Source organism: Bidens hawaiensis, unplaced genomic scaffold, assembly GCF_021521415.1.
Source record: "Bidens hawaiensis isolate Kalapana, Puna unplaced genomic scaffold, B.hawaiensis_p1.1 tig00000512_1, whole genome shotgun sequence".
In the NCBI taxonomy this organism is placed as follows: Eukaryota; Viridiplantae; Streptophyta; class Magnoliopsida; order Asterales; family Asteraceae; genus Bidens; species Bidens hawaiensis.
The window spans coordinates 1,705,725-1,722,424 of record NW_027491033.1 but is presented as its reverse complement, the minus strand read 5'-3'; the positions used below and the strand labels follow the sequence as shown (position 1 = coordinate 1,722,424).

The 16,700-nt window shown below is 32.4% G+C and overlaps 4 protein-coding genes across 5 annotated transcripts in view; 3 read left to right on the top strand and 1 right to left on the bottom strand.

Moving 5' to 3' along the window:
* Positions 1 to 16,700, top strand: part of LOC143633674 (putative elongation factor 1-gamma 1) — a 153,461-nt gene that overhangs the window by 81,587 nt on the left and 55,174 nt on the right. The gene's annotated exons all lie outside the window — the stretch shown is intronic.
* Positions 349 to 2,301, top strand: LOC143631140 (nifU-like protein 2, chloroplastic). Its single transcript, XM_077099990.1, has 4 exons — positions 349 to 552; positions 641 to 731; positions 1,511 to 1,821; positions 1,937 to 2,301. Exons 1-4 carry the CDS (start codon positions 433 to 435, stop codon positions 2,126 to 2,128), a joined length of 714 nt encoding a protein of 237 aa, XP_076956105.1. The 5' UTR covers positions 349 to 432; the 3' UTR covers positions 2,129 to 2,301.
* LOC143631133 (agamous-like MADS-box protein AGL82) lies at positions 4,757 to 5,676 on the top strand. The gene has a single exon (XM_077099983.1). It carries the CDS (start codon positions 4,781 to 4,783, stop codon positions 5,423 to 5,425), a length of 645 nt encoding a protein of 214 aa, XP_076956098.1. The 5' UTR covers positions 4,757 to 4,780; the 3' UTR covers positions 5,426 to 5,676.
* Positions 8,441 to 12,746, bottom strand: LOC143633638 (YTH domain-containing protein ECT3-like). Of its 2 annotated transcripts, none has more exons than XM_077101900.1 (9): positions 12,465 to 12,746; positions 12,050 to 12,098; positions 11,405 to 11,466; positions 11,167 to 11,308; positions 10,682 to 11,049; positions 9,726 to 10,190; positions 9,019 to 9,231; positions 8,800 to 8,931; positions 8,441 to 8,705 (listed from the first exon to the last, which is right to left on the bottom strand). In XM_077101900.1, the coding sequence occupies exons 2-9, from the start codon at positions 12,075 to 12,077 to the stop codon at positions 8,604 to 8,606; spliced, it is 1,512 nt and encodes a 503-aa protein (XP_076958015.1). In that variant the 5' UTR covers positions 12,078 to 12,098; positions 12,465 to 12,746; the 3' UTR covers positions 8,441 to 8,603. The 2 variants fall into 2 exon arrangements, with proteins under 2 accessions (XP_076958015.1, XP_076958022.1); XM_077101907.1 differs by having other exon boundaries at positions 8,442 to 8,702; positions 12,465 to 12,744.

Here is a 16,700-nt window from a genome sequence, read left to right as displayed (position 1 = left end):
TTTTTTTAGAAGCTTTACCAAATACTTTTGATTTCTAACAAACGAATAACAACTAAGCAGGTTTTAAAAACCCATCCAAACAACTCCTTAAACTATTTGGATTGCTTTAAATTGCCATTTATCATCTTTATTTTAATGGTAGAGGCATATTGTGATTTGCTTTTTTTTTTTTCTAAGATACAAGATATTAATAAATAGTTTTTAATTATTATAGACTTATAGTTCATATTTATTACAATTTATAAAACGTTATTTATTGCGTATGATACACATACCAAATCATCATTGGTGGGTTAATTAATTTGGGTGTGTTCCTCTTTCGTACTCATCAAGACTGAAACCCTGCACAAAAACTGCCCTAATAATACAAGTATACAACTCCCTCTTTCTTCAAATCAACAACATATCATTCTAATCGTAAATTCGAACAAGATGCAAGCTGTGATGTTGAGCCAGTCATCTTATTCCTACGTCACCAGACCTCACCAAACCCTTGATTCCACTTCTGCTCCATCTTCCACCTCATATTCCACCATCAATACGTTCCCTAAGGTTTCGTAATCAATTAACCTTATAGCTGTTGTGTTTTTTATTTATACTGTAATAATTTAACGATTTTGATCTCTGAATTGATGTACAGATCTCTTCTTTCATCGGCGCTCGTGTTACTATCTCCAGAGGTGGTTCGTCTTCATCCAAATTCCGATTTCAGCAGCCGAAACGCCGAATAGGTAACTGCTTTTAAACTTTTAGCTGATATTATTCATGAATTCTGTATTTGGAATTTGGGTTCCTAAATTGAATCAGATTAGGACCGAACCTAAAGTTATGCATTAGTGAACCGTTCGAGTTTGTTCGTTTAATTAGTGAACATGAAATTCTGTCTGATTCGTTTGATTGTGTTCGTTCATGGTCCATGGTCGTATGCTTATGTTCGTTTATGCATCTTATGCTTTTTAATTTTTAGTTGTCTATCGTAACATTTAAACGTCTTTGATGTTCGTTTTCTCAAATTATATTTTGCAAATTAGTTTATGTCCGCTTATGTTGTTTGTTTGGTTGTTTGTTATTGAACTTAACAAACTAACACAGAATTTTGTATAGTTATGTGTTCATGAACTATTTGTTTGTCTAATAAAAGCTTAATGAACGGACATAAACAATGCCTCTTTCGGTTCAATTCAGTTTGTTTGCGGGCCTAATTCATCATGATCATCATCGTACTCAGTAACTCCCACCAATAGCAAAGCTATGGTAGGGTGTGAGGGCGGTAAGATGTAGACAACCTTACCTCTACCCCGTAGAAATAGAGAGGCTGCTTCTGGTGAGACCCCGGGCTCGATGTTGCAGCCCTAATTGAGATAATATATTTAAATGCTACTGTTTGGATTGGACAGTTATGTTATCTTGTTTGTTGTAGTGAAGTAGATAATGTTTGAATAATTAAAATAGTGTATACAAGTTTTAACAATTTCTTGGCATGTGCATTCTTTATGGTTTTTTGTTGCAGTTGTAAAGGCTGTTGCAACTCCAGAATCAGCTGTAGAGCTACCTCTTACTGCAGAAAACATCGAGAAGGTACTGGATGAAGTTAGACCTTATCTAATTGCAGATGGTGGCAACGTGGCATTACATGAAATTGATGGAAATGTGGTGCGGTTAAAGCTGCAAGGAGCTTGTGGTTCATGTCCAAGTTCTGTAACCACCATGAAACTGGGAATTGAACGACGTTTGATGGAAAAGATTCCTGAAATTGTTGCCGTTGAACCAATACCAGATGAAGAAACTGGCCTTGAACTGAATGAAGAAAACATAGAGAAGGTATAATACTCACTGATCATCTGATTTTTGATATTTAAAGTCATGATAATCAGTTTTTAATGCACATGTATGCAAGTATGCAGCTTTTTCTTTACCATTTGTTTAAATATTGTAGGTTCTTGAAGAAATAAGGCCATATCTTGTTGGGGCAGCTGGTGGAACACTAGAATTTGTGTCCATAGAAGAGCCAATTGTAAAAGTACGGCTAACGGGTCCCGCAGCAGGTGTGATGACTGTAAGAGTTGCTGTCACTCAAAAATTGCGTGAAAAAATCCCCGCCGTTGCTGCAGTTCAACTTTTACAATAGATGTTCCATTCCGCACCTGCGTTTCTATATTTTTAAAACCTTAATATAAAACATATGTAAACAACATATAGCAATGAACTAGTGCGACACTATGAGGCAGTGAGCTATGTACAGTTTCATTTGTTATCAGATTTGTTTGTTTAAAGCAAGTATAATAATGGCTGGCTTCTAAATACTGTTTTTGTATCTTGTGGTTTTGATTTTTAACTATAATTCATGGATCATATATATTGTTGCTAAGTCACGCTAATGTTTGATATGTGTTAAGTTGCCAATTCATATAAAAATGTGGACGCTCAGACCCAAGTCTTCGTCAAAGTTCAAACATGAACCCGTATCAGTGTATAGAAAAGCAGCCCAACTTACCTGATTCTTGACTTTGTTGGGCCAAAACAGGATCGAGACTAAAATCATGTCGGTGCATATACGAGAACGGGACCGTGAGATGACGAGTCAGTTTTGGGTTTGGCTGGTCGGGTTTCTCATGGGTCAGTAATGGACCATTTGTGTAAGTTGGGCTTTAAAAGTCGAGAGCTGGGCGGAGCTGAATGTGACATGCAGTTTTGTTTGCGCACATGAAATACCTTATGTTCTAAACTTCTAATAACCTGTTAAAACCAATTCAAGTATTTCAACATATGCATACAATTCTGCAAAATACATACATATATAGTACTGTTGTCTTATTCATATAATCGGCCCTGTTCAAGTATCTATACTCTATATAAAAGAATAACACTTTGCTGAGGTGTCGTGCTCACGTGCTCCTCAGCATTTTCAACCCGTTTTTGTTATATGGTATTCTACTGGATTATGCGTGACCCATATTACTCAATCCGGTTATAAGATATTTAGCCTCCCATATTGATACAGAGCCCTAAACATGCTTTCATATGTGCATATTAGTTACATAAATATAAGATATTATGAAGTATTTACCTAATTCGTTTCTATAAAACGAATCTATCGAGGCAGTAGCAAAACCATAGTACATCCATATGCCGTAAGAGCATCCACAAATACAATAAGCCACTTTTACAAGGTGTTTAGTCTGTCTAGTGACACATATCTAACCAATCACCATCTTTCACTCTCTTGTCCTTCTCACAACCACTTAGGGTATGTGTAGTGGACGAATTTGAGAAGCCACCTTAGAACTAATCCACACATTCTCTCCTTCACATCACATAATAATTTATCCACGTCACACTCTCTCTCCTCAAAAACATTTATAAAAACACCTATTGCATGCTCATATACAATTTTGATACCAAATATATAATATCACTACTTTAAACATTGAATTCATATGTAAGTTGTGGGGTTCTTTCAATAAATTTGGGACTTAGGATATCAAGGAATTGGATGATGTAATCATTAAAGTTCTTGAATTGATTTCTACGGGTGTGTTAAATGTGTGTAATGGAACAATTATGGCTCATGGCCATTAAAATTTATTTGAACTTGAAAATGGATATAAAAAATGATGACCTACAAAAGCAACTTGAATGACAATAGGTTCTAAAGATCTATTTGGTTTAAAATTACATGTTTTATAGATTTGAGTTATAATATTGATGTAGCTTGGCAGGTTGCATTCAATTACCTTTCCTTTCCCTGTTACCACCACAAATTAACATGTAAAATTTTAGATTTGTGGTCTAATAAGATGTTTTGTTTCTTTCTTTTTAAAGCTATTATATGTTAAACATATAATAACCTTTACCTTTGGCAGTTTTTGCAAATAATAACCATACTGGAAACTTGCTCGATACTTTATCATCTTTAACACAATATCTACCTTGTAAGTTTTATCCGTTATTTGTTTGCTTAGACTAGGGGTACTAAACCGGTCATCTTGTGGGACGTTTGCACGTCAAACTCGACGCAAACCCAAAAATTGTATTTGACATGTGAAACAGAAGACGACATAAGTATGTGTTATTATATGTTATCTTTTATTGAAAACCCGTATAATACAGCTATTGTCTTTCAATCAAACATATGCATTGCATGTTACACACATACTCTTTTTTATAAATTCTCATAAGAGTTATCTACCTCTAAAATAGAGATACATATATATTAAACAAATTACTTTTATTGTAAATAATAAAACTATTCAATCAATTACACAATCTATGAATTAAATATCAATTAGTAATTTGGCATTATAAAGTTCATTAATTTAGGTCAATTTTACTAAAAATTGCCAATTTACAATTAGATACAATAAAACTACGTGCAAAACATATTTAATCGTCTGAAAATCAAAATACCGATGTTTAAGATTATAATTATGGAATATAAATCTTCACCAATTTTTGGCACATAATTATTTTATTTTGCAAATCAATGCCCAATTAGGGTTTTCACAAAGAATTAATTACAATGTCCGTGATTTTAGAATTTAAAACATAATATAGCCTTATTTTATTTTTGTCAAATAACCGGGTGTATCTTATTCCATAATTAACCAACCTTAACTTATATTAACTTGTCTTCTCTCAAAACCCTTCATCTTAATTCTTTTTCAAGAAAACCAATTCCTGGTAAATTATTTTCTTGTTTTTGCATATTATTATTATTATTACTTGTTTTTATGTAATAGTTAACATGTACGTTGTTGTTAGGGTTTTAATTAATTTACAGATGGGTCGTGCAAAGCCAAGAATGGAGCTTATTCAGAAAGAGAAGACTCGAAACACGACGTATCATAAACGTAAACATGGGATCATAAAGAAAGCTACTGAGTTTACAATTATTTGTGATGTGGATACTGTTATGATCATCTACCCTCCTAACTCAGACGTGCCCGAGATATGGCCCGAAAACCCTGAAAAGATCAAGAAGACTATCGCTTCGTACAAGGCGAAGAAGGGTGATACTGGAAAAAGATCTTATGATCTTCATGACTCTTATGAGGACCGAAAGAAGAAGATAGAAGATGAGTTAGTGAAGGCGAGGAAAAAGAATATTGAAGCGAAGTATGCGACGTGGTTCGATGATCTAGACGGGTTAAGCGAGTCGCAGTTGAGGCAGTTTGCTATGGGGTTGGAGAACAAGGAGAATATTGTGCGGGCGCATCTTGAGTTCAAGAAAAGAAACATGAACGTTCAGTTGCCGTTCATGTTTGATCTTGAAAACAAGATGGGTCTTAATTATCAAGACCGGGGTGCAGCAACAGGTTTGCACCTCGGTCTTGATAATGGTTCAGTGATGAAACATGGTGTTATGAACCGTGATCATGCATGGTTTGGTGATGCGTCAATGGGTGGTTCGTATGTACCCATGTAGCGGGAGGCGATGGGGTTTGGTTATCCGGGCGTGTTTGATGGTGGTGTGGTGTATGATGGTTCTAGCCAGTGGGGGTTTCAGATGCCGGGGGTGCACGGTGGCGTGTTACCGGAGTTTGTAAGGCAGGAACATGAAGAGTTGGTTAATAATGGTGGTGGTGAGTTTGTGTTGGATGATCATCATCTTGGAAGGTTTAATGGTAGTAGCATGCATGATTTGAATTGATTAATTTCTGATTGACTTTTAGAACTTTGATGGTTTTTTATTTAATTTTCTTTGGTTGACTATTTTAGTTTTTGTTTATAGTTCACTGAAGAAAAATATTTAGATTTTGGAATTTTGGTTTATAATTGTTAGTTTGGATCATTTTGTCTTAGGGCATCTCTACTGCCATCTATCTACTTTTATGCACATAAATTTGTATTCTTTGTATAGTTATTGGGATTTTTCATTATTTGTTCATATGCTTATATCCTTCTCAATTCTTTTTGGGGCCTTAAGTCCCACGTTACACTTGAGGTCTTTTTTATAAGAAAATTTCTTTTTGATAATATTGTGATCTATAAGTAGAGGGCGGGTTTTTCGGGTCGGGTTCTTCGGGTTTCAAAGTTTTAAATCTTGACCCGATACCCAACCCAAATCTCTCATGGGTTTTTCGGTTTGGGTTAATCGGGTTTCAAGTATCCTAGAAATCAAAACAAAAAACATTTTTTTCTAAAAAACTGCAATGCTAAAATTAAAACAACATATTAATATTTGCTCATAAACAAAGAATTAAATAATAAACTAACAAAACTTGATACAACTACCAAAAGAAAAGTGAAACTAACTCGAACCATAATCGTCTTCAATCGGGCGTGATTTGGTTGTTCAATCACGGTTACTATTAGTAATAAACAGAAAACATAAATTAATAATAAACAGTTGATCTATAATAGTTGTAATGACAACAATCGATTAGGATCATATTTTGATAAAATTAGTTGCTAAGACTAAGCTTATTATACCTAAAATATATTTAATTTCAAAACTAAAAGTATGTTCAGGTTATTTGGGTTGACACGAAACTTATAAATCAAACCCGAGAACCAACCCAAATTACTTCGATTCGGGTTCGGGTTAGTCTTTTCTTGGGTTCGGGTTTTTTGGGTCGGGTTAGTTCGGGTTCGAATACGTGTTTTCTCGGGTTGGATTTCAGGTTTCGGGTAAAAATGACAGCCCTACCTGTAAATATCTATAATATTATCAAGCAATCTAAAAACAAAAATTACCTATGTATAACTTGTTACCTTTTAGAACCTCAAAGCATGGGTTCAAACTCCAAGGTCATTGCTTTATTTCACTTCTTTTTAAGTCACCCCAAGCTTATTCATGTTTTTTTAATTAAACCTTATCATTAAATTGCTTTTGAATAAATAAACTTGTAAATTTCCTCCTTAGTTTTAAAGTTTTGTTTAGTTATGTCTGAATATTGGTCCATCTACGTATTTATGGCCAAAATCCTAATCAAATAACAAACAAATCTATGACCCAAATAAAAGGAAAAACTTTAATTAATGATTAGTAGTAATTAACAGAAAACGATAACATCATCAAATATTACCGAATTCTTAGGACACCGTCAATGCAGTTGGGGAGGTCCGTATTTTCTTTGACGCGGAGATAGAAGAAAAAAAGTGAAGGTATAGGATAAATAGGGTGATTAGACCAACTTAATCGAACTAATGGAACTGAACAATTTACTAATGGTTCGGTTAAGCAATAGCCGATGGCTAAGTTAAGCTTAACTAATTAACTGAAAATTGTGGGTGTATTTCGGTTGCGACATGTGCCATAACTTGTTGGGGATTTGGAACTGAAACCTTGGATACTATCAGAGTCGTAATGCATTTTCATATCTAAATATTTTGGTGGTTCTCCTGAAATTTGGAGTTGAAATTTCCGTATGATTTCGTGAGAATTTCGAAAGGTGTTGCTAGCTGTAACACCACTCCCCCCCCCCCCCCACACACACACACTTTTTCATTGATCATTATCTCCCCCCTTAAACTTAATTATCAGATTGATTCCCATTTTCTCTTAACATTATTATACACATGCATCTTAGTCACTCAAATATTTATTTAGTCCCCACTTAGTATATCAAATTAAAAACTATGAAGTTGTTATTAATTTATTTTTATAATTAATTACAATGTAATTATTATTATTTTTTTAATAATCTCTCTCTCTCACACACATATATGTATATATAATTTTATAAATATAATAATGTATCGACACTGATAATAATAAATATTATCGTTATTATGATGGAGAATAATAAATAATAAAAAGAGAAAAAACAAAAAAAAAAATAAAAATTTTATGAATTTTTGATTTAATATTATAAAGTAAGACCATAAAATGAAAAAAAAAAATGTAACAGGGCGTAATAAGTCAAATAAAATTGTTAAGAAAATGAAAGTTTAGATTGGAAAGATTGGTGCATGTTCAATTTTGTCAACTTTCCTTTGTAATTGTTTGGTTGTTTTGCTTGTTTTTTCTTATTCTTATTGTCTCTTTATTTGTATTAGCTCTTGTAACTTATAAGTGGCCCTCTTTTGATTTTTTTACATCAGCCTTTAAAAAAAAAGGTGAGGGGTATGAAAAGTGAGAGAGGATGTCAAACGTTTAGTCAAAATTTACAAATTTTCAATAATATAAGCATTTTTTTCAAAATTTCATTTTATTATACTTTCAGTCTCTGCATATCACGATTTATATAACCCATAAGCACGACAGAAGCATGAACACCTCCTAAGTCATAACTGCTGTTTGTTTGGAGTTGCAAACATTCACATCACATTTGTTTCTTATAGATATTTAAATTGATGTCAAAGTAAACAAACTAATAATAAAGTAAAACTAATAATAAAAATTCATTCATTCATTCATGCATTAAATTCAAGGGACAAATAAAATCCCTTGAACCAACTCTTGTTTACCATCCAAAATAAAACCAAAGCAAAATGAAAATGAAAATGAAAATTGAAAACCCTGATTTTTACATCTCAAAGCCAAACAAACAAAACAAAAGCAAACGCAAAAGCAATTTCAATCCAAACTACTAAACCATATCAATTAAAAACCTACATCAGATCATATCATACCACCACCGCCGCCAGCCCGTCCAGTGTTAAGTGTTGAGAGACAGATTGCGGGTCAGATTAACAAGAGACGCGGTTGAATCCATTGACCCATTACTGCTCATTGATCCTTCTCCGACATTTTGATTCTTCTACAAGAATAGAGAAAAAAAACTTCATTATATTATAATTCGAAAAAAAATTACTTTATTAACACTCGTCACAAAATTAAACGCTTGATTATACCTCCTTAATGATCCTTTTGGCTTTTATCAACTTCTCTCGGTTCTCATAAAAGCCAAGATCGTCTAACAAAGACGTTTTTGCTGAATAGCTTTTAAAAATTTCAAGCATTTCTAAACCTTGTTTCAAACCCACCTGAAAAGATATACAACTCAACATCAAGCATGTAGGTTTTGTAAACAAAAAGGAGCAACAATAATAATAAAAACGAAAAATAAATACCTCTTGAGTGTCCCTAGTGTATGTAACAGGTCTGTTATCGTTGTTTTCAAGAATTATATGTCGCAGCAGCGTGTTGGGAACATCCTTGACAATGTGCCACTTAACAGGGAAAAAACCGTTCCATTTGTCGAGCTGCCAAAAATCCATATTCTTTTCATAATCTACAGGTCCGATCATTTCAGCAACACCCACAAACTGCCCACTTCCATTTACCTAAAAATAAAACCGTTATGAAATTGAGGGAAAAAATTGTAAATTAATTGCAAAATTATCTAAAAATTGTAAACTTATCATACTGTAAACATATTATACATGATAACAAAAACTTGTATATTTAAAAAATAACTAAATTTGAAAATTTATCATAAGAATTAACTAAATACTGAAAACTTATTAAAAAAACAAAAAAAAAATAAAAATGGTATGTTTCAAGAATAATACCAAAAAATTGTAAACCTACAATATGAAATAACCAAAAATTGTAATTTATTATTATTATTAAATTTCCAAAAATAAAAAGTATATTTATTAAAAATAAATAAATAAAAATGGTAAATTCATTATGAAAAAAAAAACAAAAATTGTAAACTATTTATAAAAAAAACGGTAAACTATGATAAAAATTGTAAATTTATCATAATAACTTAAAGTTGAAAATTTATCAAAGAAAATAACTAAAAACAACTTCATCATAAAAATAAACTTACAGAAAAAAATAGAAAAATTTTTATTTTCCCTTCGGTTTCACGAAACGCAGCATCTAATTTCTTGTTGCCATTAGGTGTGCTTGACCAAACATCATATTTAAGGCACTTGTGAACATCATCTTCACTATAAGATTTGATTACATAAAACTTAGCATGATCATACTTTGAAAGAAACGCATCAAGATTATATTTGTCGCGTGTAAGTGAAACACCCATTTTGTCTTCTTCAACATGCGTGTTTACGCTCTGAGCACGTGGGCCCCGTGTTAACTCTTCAGATTCACCACTTGCATAAGACTTATCCCTTGATTTGTACCTATCATTATCATTCCAAAACCTACCACCCGAAGCATAATTCATAGCATAGTTTGAAAAAAGCCCTTGGTTTTGGTAACCAAATGATGAAACATTACCGGACGGTTTATACCCTTTTGCAAAATCCACAGATTGGTAACTAGACCCCAACTACACCATAAAAAAGTTATGTTAAGTCATGAACTGACATAATCACAAAAAGGGTAAAAACTAAACCTCTAAATGAACGAACGTACAACATTTTGTGATGAGTTCAAAGGGAAGTTTGTAACGAAGAATGATAAACAAGTTTTGTTCATTTGGTTAAACAAATAAAAGTGATCACATGTCTTGTTCGTTCATTTATGTCTGTAAATGTTGGTTTATATCCGTTCGTTCACATTCATTAATATTCATAAGTGTACGTTTGTTTATGTTTGTTAGCATATTCATTTATAACTTCTGACTCATTGTTCATCACATTACGTTTAACTGGTTTCGCTCAGTTGTGCTTGTTTATCTATGCTTATTTATGTTCGCTCATTTATTTCATGAACCATACAGTTTATATTGTTGACGAACAAACATAAACAAAAACAAACACGAACATGCTCGGTTTGTGTTCAGTTTGTTTACAAGCCTAGTAAAAAGGTCAATTATACCTTGTTAAGTGACCTCAAATGCTGTGCCTGAAGAACCGACTTGGGAACACTAGAAGTAGATTGCTGTCGATACTTCATATCCAAAGGGTAATTTGGAGATTTCCCAGCATGCGTGTTGTTTACGATTCTTTTGGAATTAAAATCACTGTATTTCATTCCGTTTGAGCCCGTACCAGACTTCGAGCCAAATGATGACATGGCATCTGATGAAGAAAAATAGGGTTGTTGCCCATCGACACCCATAAAAGTCCCGGTCGCATAAGGATTATAACTAGGCATATAATAAAGACGCGAACCGTTATTATCCGTATAATGACCGCCACTAGAGTTCATATGACTTTGACCATCGCTATATGCCCCATTTTGACCTTCCAACAATAAAACAAAATAAATCATTTTCTGAACACCAAGATACAAACATAATATATTCATCAAGAATCAAGGTTCGTAAAAAATACAAGAACAAAAAGCATGCAACTTTTAACCTGGATAATGATAATCATAACAGCTAGTAGTTGAGTAAGGAACACCTTGTCCGGAAGTTGCCTTTGTGGCAACACCACTTTTAACAGAAACCCCTGAGAATGGTTGTGCAGAACCCGAAGGTATGCTTTCTTTTCTAGAACCCTAAAACAAAAATCAAATCAAATTAACTTTGATATAACAAGCATACAAAATGAAAATAATATTTAAGAAATGTTCAATAGTGTTAAAGAGTCTCACCAGATTTTGATCATCCATTTTAGCACCGGTGCTAGACCTCAGACCAGATGCTGATGGCTCGGCTAAAAAAGCAGAGTTAAGCAAACTTACTAAAAAAAATAATAAAAAAACATAGTTGCACACACACATTTACAAAGAGTAAAATGATAATGGTTTTATCAACTAAAAACAAACATGCTAAGTTCTGGGCTTTAAAACGCTTCAAAACGTAGGCTTTTTCTTTAAATGTGATCTTTTAGGCTGACATAAGCAGAAAAGATCAAGAACAAAAGGTTTCCAAAAATTTAATTTTTCGACAATCAAGCACGACAAAAATCTGGTAAAAAGCAACAAAATAAACAATTTTGAAGCAAAGATGTCATTTTGGGAAAATAAACGGTGTAATATTTTAGGCTAATAAAAATAGAAAAAACCAAGAACAAAAGGATTCAAGAAGATTTAAACTTTTGCCTTAAAAATCAAGCCCTAAAAAAACCTAGAAAAAAACAACAAAACAAACAATTCTGAAGCAAAAATTTTCATTTATAAAAAAAAATTGTTTTTAGCAACCAGAAAATATCAAAAACAAAAGGTTTCTTAAAGAATTAAAACTTAGAAAATTAAAATAATATAAAATAATTCTAAACAGAATTAAAGAAAGGATACACTGTAAGATGTTCTTGTCTCCAGGCATGTTACTCTTCAAAATTATCGCCTGAAAAAAAAAACAAGTCTAAAAGTATTATCAACCGAATATATTTCAAAATCATACAAGTATATTTTGATGCCAACAAATGGGTTACTTGCAGCAAATAACAATGCGATGCTCTGTAGATAAAAAGCACAAGATTCTTCAAAAGAAAACAAAAAAGTACAATGCATAATTGGTTTACACTTTCTCTAAATGTCAACACATCAAGAACCACACAAACCCAAAAACCCTAAATCCAAATCAACACAAAATTAAAAACCCATAATAATAATATTATAAAGAATGCATAATTGTCATAAAAATCTTTGCTTTTTGATAAAAAGACAGCATTTTTAGTGTAAAAATGTAATCTTGATGGTGAAAAGTGACCTGAAGTGTGATCGCCGGTGATGACGACGGTTGTTGGACGGAGAAGCGATGGAGGCCGTGGAGGGGTGTAGAGGGTAGAAGAGTGTGGGCGTGTTTGAAGAGATGGGGGGTTGCTAAACCCCTAAATGTAGATCCAACGGTTGAGATTGGATGATGGAGTTAAGAGAGGTTATTTGGACGGTTAGAAGTGTCAGTTATAAAAAGTGAGATCATCGGATTATAAGCGTTTTGAATTCTTGGATTAGTTACAAAAACATTGGGTGATCTTTTTAGGATTTGCGACATGCACCCTTAACTTTTGTTGTTATGAACTTATCAGTTTTGGTTGTCGTTTCGTTATTCAAATGTTTGTTTATCTAAACGAAAACAAAGTTTTAAACTGGCATGGTTTCAAACCAAAAGACCCATGTGTGTTTATCGGTTTTGATTTTGGCTTATTGGTTCAGTTTACTAGATTTTGTGATGCATATAGGTCAAATATAATTCAGGGTCATTAGTTTTAAAGATAGTTGGTTTTCTACAACGGAAAATCTGAATTTTAACGAGAAATGTTTGTTTGTTTGTCTTGTTTCTTAATTTAGGTTTTTTGGTTTTGTAACAGGCTAAATGTTTAATGGGATCTACAAATGGAAAAACCTGTAGCCAGTTACATAATTTTGGTTCCTTGGTTTTTAAAATAACAGAGTTTTCAATAATTGAATACCTATTAAAATTTAATAAGGTGGGTGTTCGTCGATGGTCATGTTTTCAAGTTCCTAAGTTTGATTTATCTTGGTGTTAGTAGGCTATGCTTAACGGGTTGTATATGTAGGAAAAGTGAATAACCCAATACATGTTATTTGGATAGTAGGCCAAATATTTATTGGGTTGTATAAGTAGGAAAATTTACCGGTCAAACAAGTTCCTCGGTTTTATCACAAACCATTTTATCTAATTTGGCTTTGATTTAAATCTCAACTGAAAATCGAATATGCAATTCATTTTATTTTAATCAGTTTCAGATTAATTCAATCATTGATTTAACCGGTTTAAAACCATTTATTTAACCTATTTATAAAAATTTGATAAATCTAAAAGGTATGATTGGAGCTTCTATTTAAAAAATGCTGCCTAAAATTGTATACTTAAAATATCTTATATGTCGGGCAAATAAAACTTTAAACTTCCAAAAGAATACAAAATCAAATGGTATTTGGCTAATCCGTTTTTCAACCTTTAAATACTACTCTTCTAATAATATTTTCTTCTAAATGAAAATGTTAGAAACCGTTTAGGGTTCAACTTCTATTGATGAAAACTATAGTCTTATTGAGAACATTTTGTCAATAACCTTAAAGCACCTCTAACGACTTATGCTAGTTGTGTAATTAGTTCTAAACTAATATGAAGCTTTTAAACCAATTCTTGAACCGGTCGGAAGTGTTTAAACCAGTTCTAATGTATTCTGAAACTGATTTGAATAGTTCTAATGTGTTATGAAATTGATGTGAAGTGTTTAAACTAATTATGATGTTCTTTTAAATTAAATCAGAAGTACTCTGAACTCTTTTAAACTGAATCAGAAGTACCATGAACTCTTTTATACTGATACAGAGTCTTTTGAAATTCCTCTAACCTCTTTTAAACTAAATTTAATATTTTTCATTTAGAACTAAATTTAATATTATTCGAGAAAGCTTGTTTAGATAATCAACATGTCTTTCTACCATTTGCCTTTGATACATTTGGTTTTCTGGCTCCAGAGGCTGTGAAATTTTTGAGTAGGGTTCAGCGCGTCGTACACGGAACCTCTTCAGCTTCTAGGTCCCAAAGCTTCGTTTTTAGCAGGATTGGCTTTGCTGTTCAAAAGGGGGTTGCGGCGCAACTTGTTGCCCGTTTGCCTGCCACTTTATTGTAATCGTTGTGTTTAAGTTAAAATCTAATGTTATTGGTCAAGCTTTGTGTTTCCGGTTAAGGTATGGTGTTTTTGGTTAAAATATAACAAACCATCAAGATTTTTGAACCGTCCTAGACTTGTGAACCAACCTATACTTCTAATGAACAATCATAGTAAGATTAAACCTATTTCTATTAAATTCTTTTTAAACACTTGAATAATTTATTTTGAAAGGAATTTAAATTACCACATATAATCATTTTTATAAATATATATATATATATATATATATATGTTATAATGAAGTAGTTTTATAATTTATTTTGAAAGGAATTTAATTGCAGTTTTGTCCCCGTGAAACTTAAATTCTAGGATTCAACCTTGTGGTGGATTTTTTTAGGTATGACTCATGTGATGGTCATTTTTTTTCAATCGGTTGTTGCATCGTTCTTCCAGTTATACTACATATGCTTATATGTTTTGAAACTTATAGCCGTGTGCTTTGAATTTCTCACGGATTCTCAACACATGGATACGTGATTTGAAAATGTATAACCGTGTATTTTCATGAAACATTCTTCCAAAACTCACGTAACATTACCTTTTACCCACCATATTAATACATATATATATATATATATTAAGGGATTGATTATTTTCACCAACTTATAACTTATAAACTTTTTGAGAAGTAATAAGGTGTTTGGGATTGCTTATATTGTGAGAGGAATAAGTTACACTTTTGTAACTTATTAACTTAATGAAAAATTATAAGGAGATGAAATAAGGAATCCCAAACACCCCTAAATAAAAGATTTCAAAGGTAAGGGTAGTTTATTGTGGATTTGTGTTTGACATTCTTATGCTTCTTACTCAACAACTTTAAGTAAGTTTTTCATCTTTTTATACATGTACATTTCTTTATTTTCTTGCAAAACATCTTTCCATAATCATATAATTAGCCCCTATAGTTTGTCAACCACGTATTTATAAATTCATACTCTATGTTTCAAACTTTTCTAACATAAAAAAAATTGAGGTTTTATATTTTTTATGTTTAAAATCTTAATTGCTCTAAAAAAATTAGAAAAATAATTATTCTTTTGCAACCCGGAATTTATAGTCAACAACAAAAAATAATTATTACACATGCTATAACGTCCGAGTTAATGCAATTGCATGTTGTAACGTTTTACATCTGTTTGTATGATTTAACTGCTCGCCACAACACGCGGATTTAATACCTAGAAATAGATGCAAAACTTTTCAACGTTTTTACATTTGTTTTTCGTACTGCTTAACGGTCAGTTGCAACTTACATGTTCTAATACGTTAATTCTACGGATAGGATTACGAACCTGGCACAACACACAGATTCTTAATACTAGTTTACAAGTTTAAAAGTCGTACAAAAATTACCATTTAATTTATTTATGGGATGAACAATCAAACATTTGTGGATTCACTAGGAGGGGGAGCTAAGCCCACAGAGTTTAATAGCCCAACATGAACATGATGAAAATGAAAATAGAGAGGGTTGAAATAGTTACATGATTTACATCAATAATCATTTTTATTTTTGAGTAAGTGTTATGGATGAATGTTGGATAACAAAAAGTACCATAACGTCATTGTCACGTAGGCACAGAGACATTAACTAATCAATCTAAAACACAAGTGTTGTGAAGAGGGTTAATTAACCCATGCATTAAAATAAAAAAATTAAGAGAAGATGGTTGATTGGTTGAAATAGGCTAGGACCCCATATATTTATTCCCTCCTGGGCGTTAACACTGTGGCGAGCAAAGATGAGAAATAAACGAAGCATGTGAGTTGTTATGGTTCTTTTGCCTAGGTAGATAACAAGTAGGCATTACGTTTCGAAGCATAACAAATACCCGGAATAACCACATAAATCTTCACATTAAGAGTCCTAAACTTCTGGACCATGCACAAAATAACATGTGCACATGAAGTAAAGTACATAGTACATACCGGTTCAAAGAATCAACACAAATTACAAACACGAGTTCTTTCATTTGCTAATTTGTAACTACTTAAGTAAAAATTAAATCATGTCGATTTTTAATCCTTTGACCCAATGATTTTGACGCGATCCATAGAATTTTTCCCCTTGTAACAAAATTTCTAAATACACCAATGCACACCTATGCTACTAGCTTTGAAGGGAGCATGTACTTGAATCGTCTTACACGCCCATCTGATCTAAAGCACAACTATTTATATATACACAGCTAAATGAAATTAATGACCTATTCTCGCTCTATCCGTCTCTCAGTCTCACCCTTATTTTATCTATGAATATCCTTACACATCCCGTATAGATATTTACCAATCAC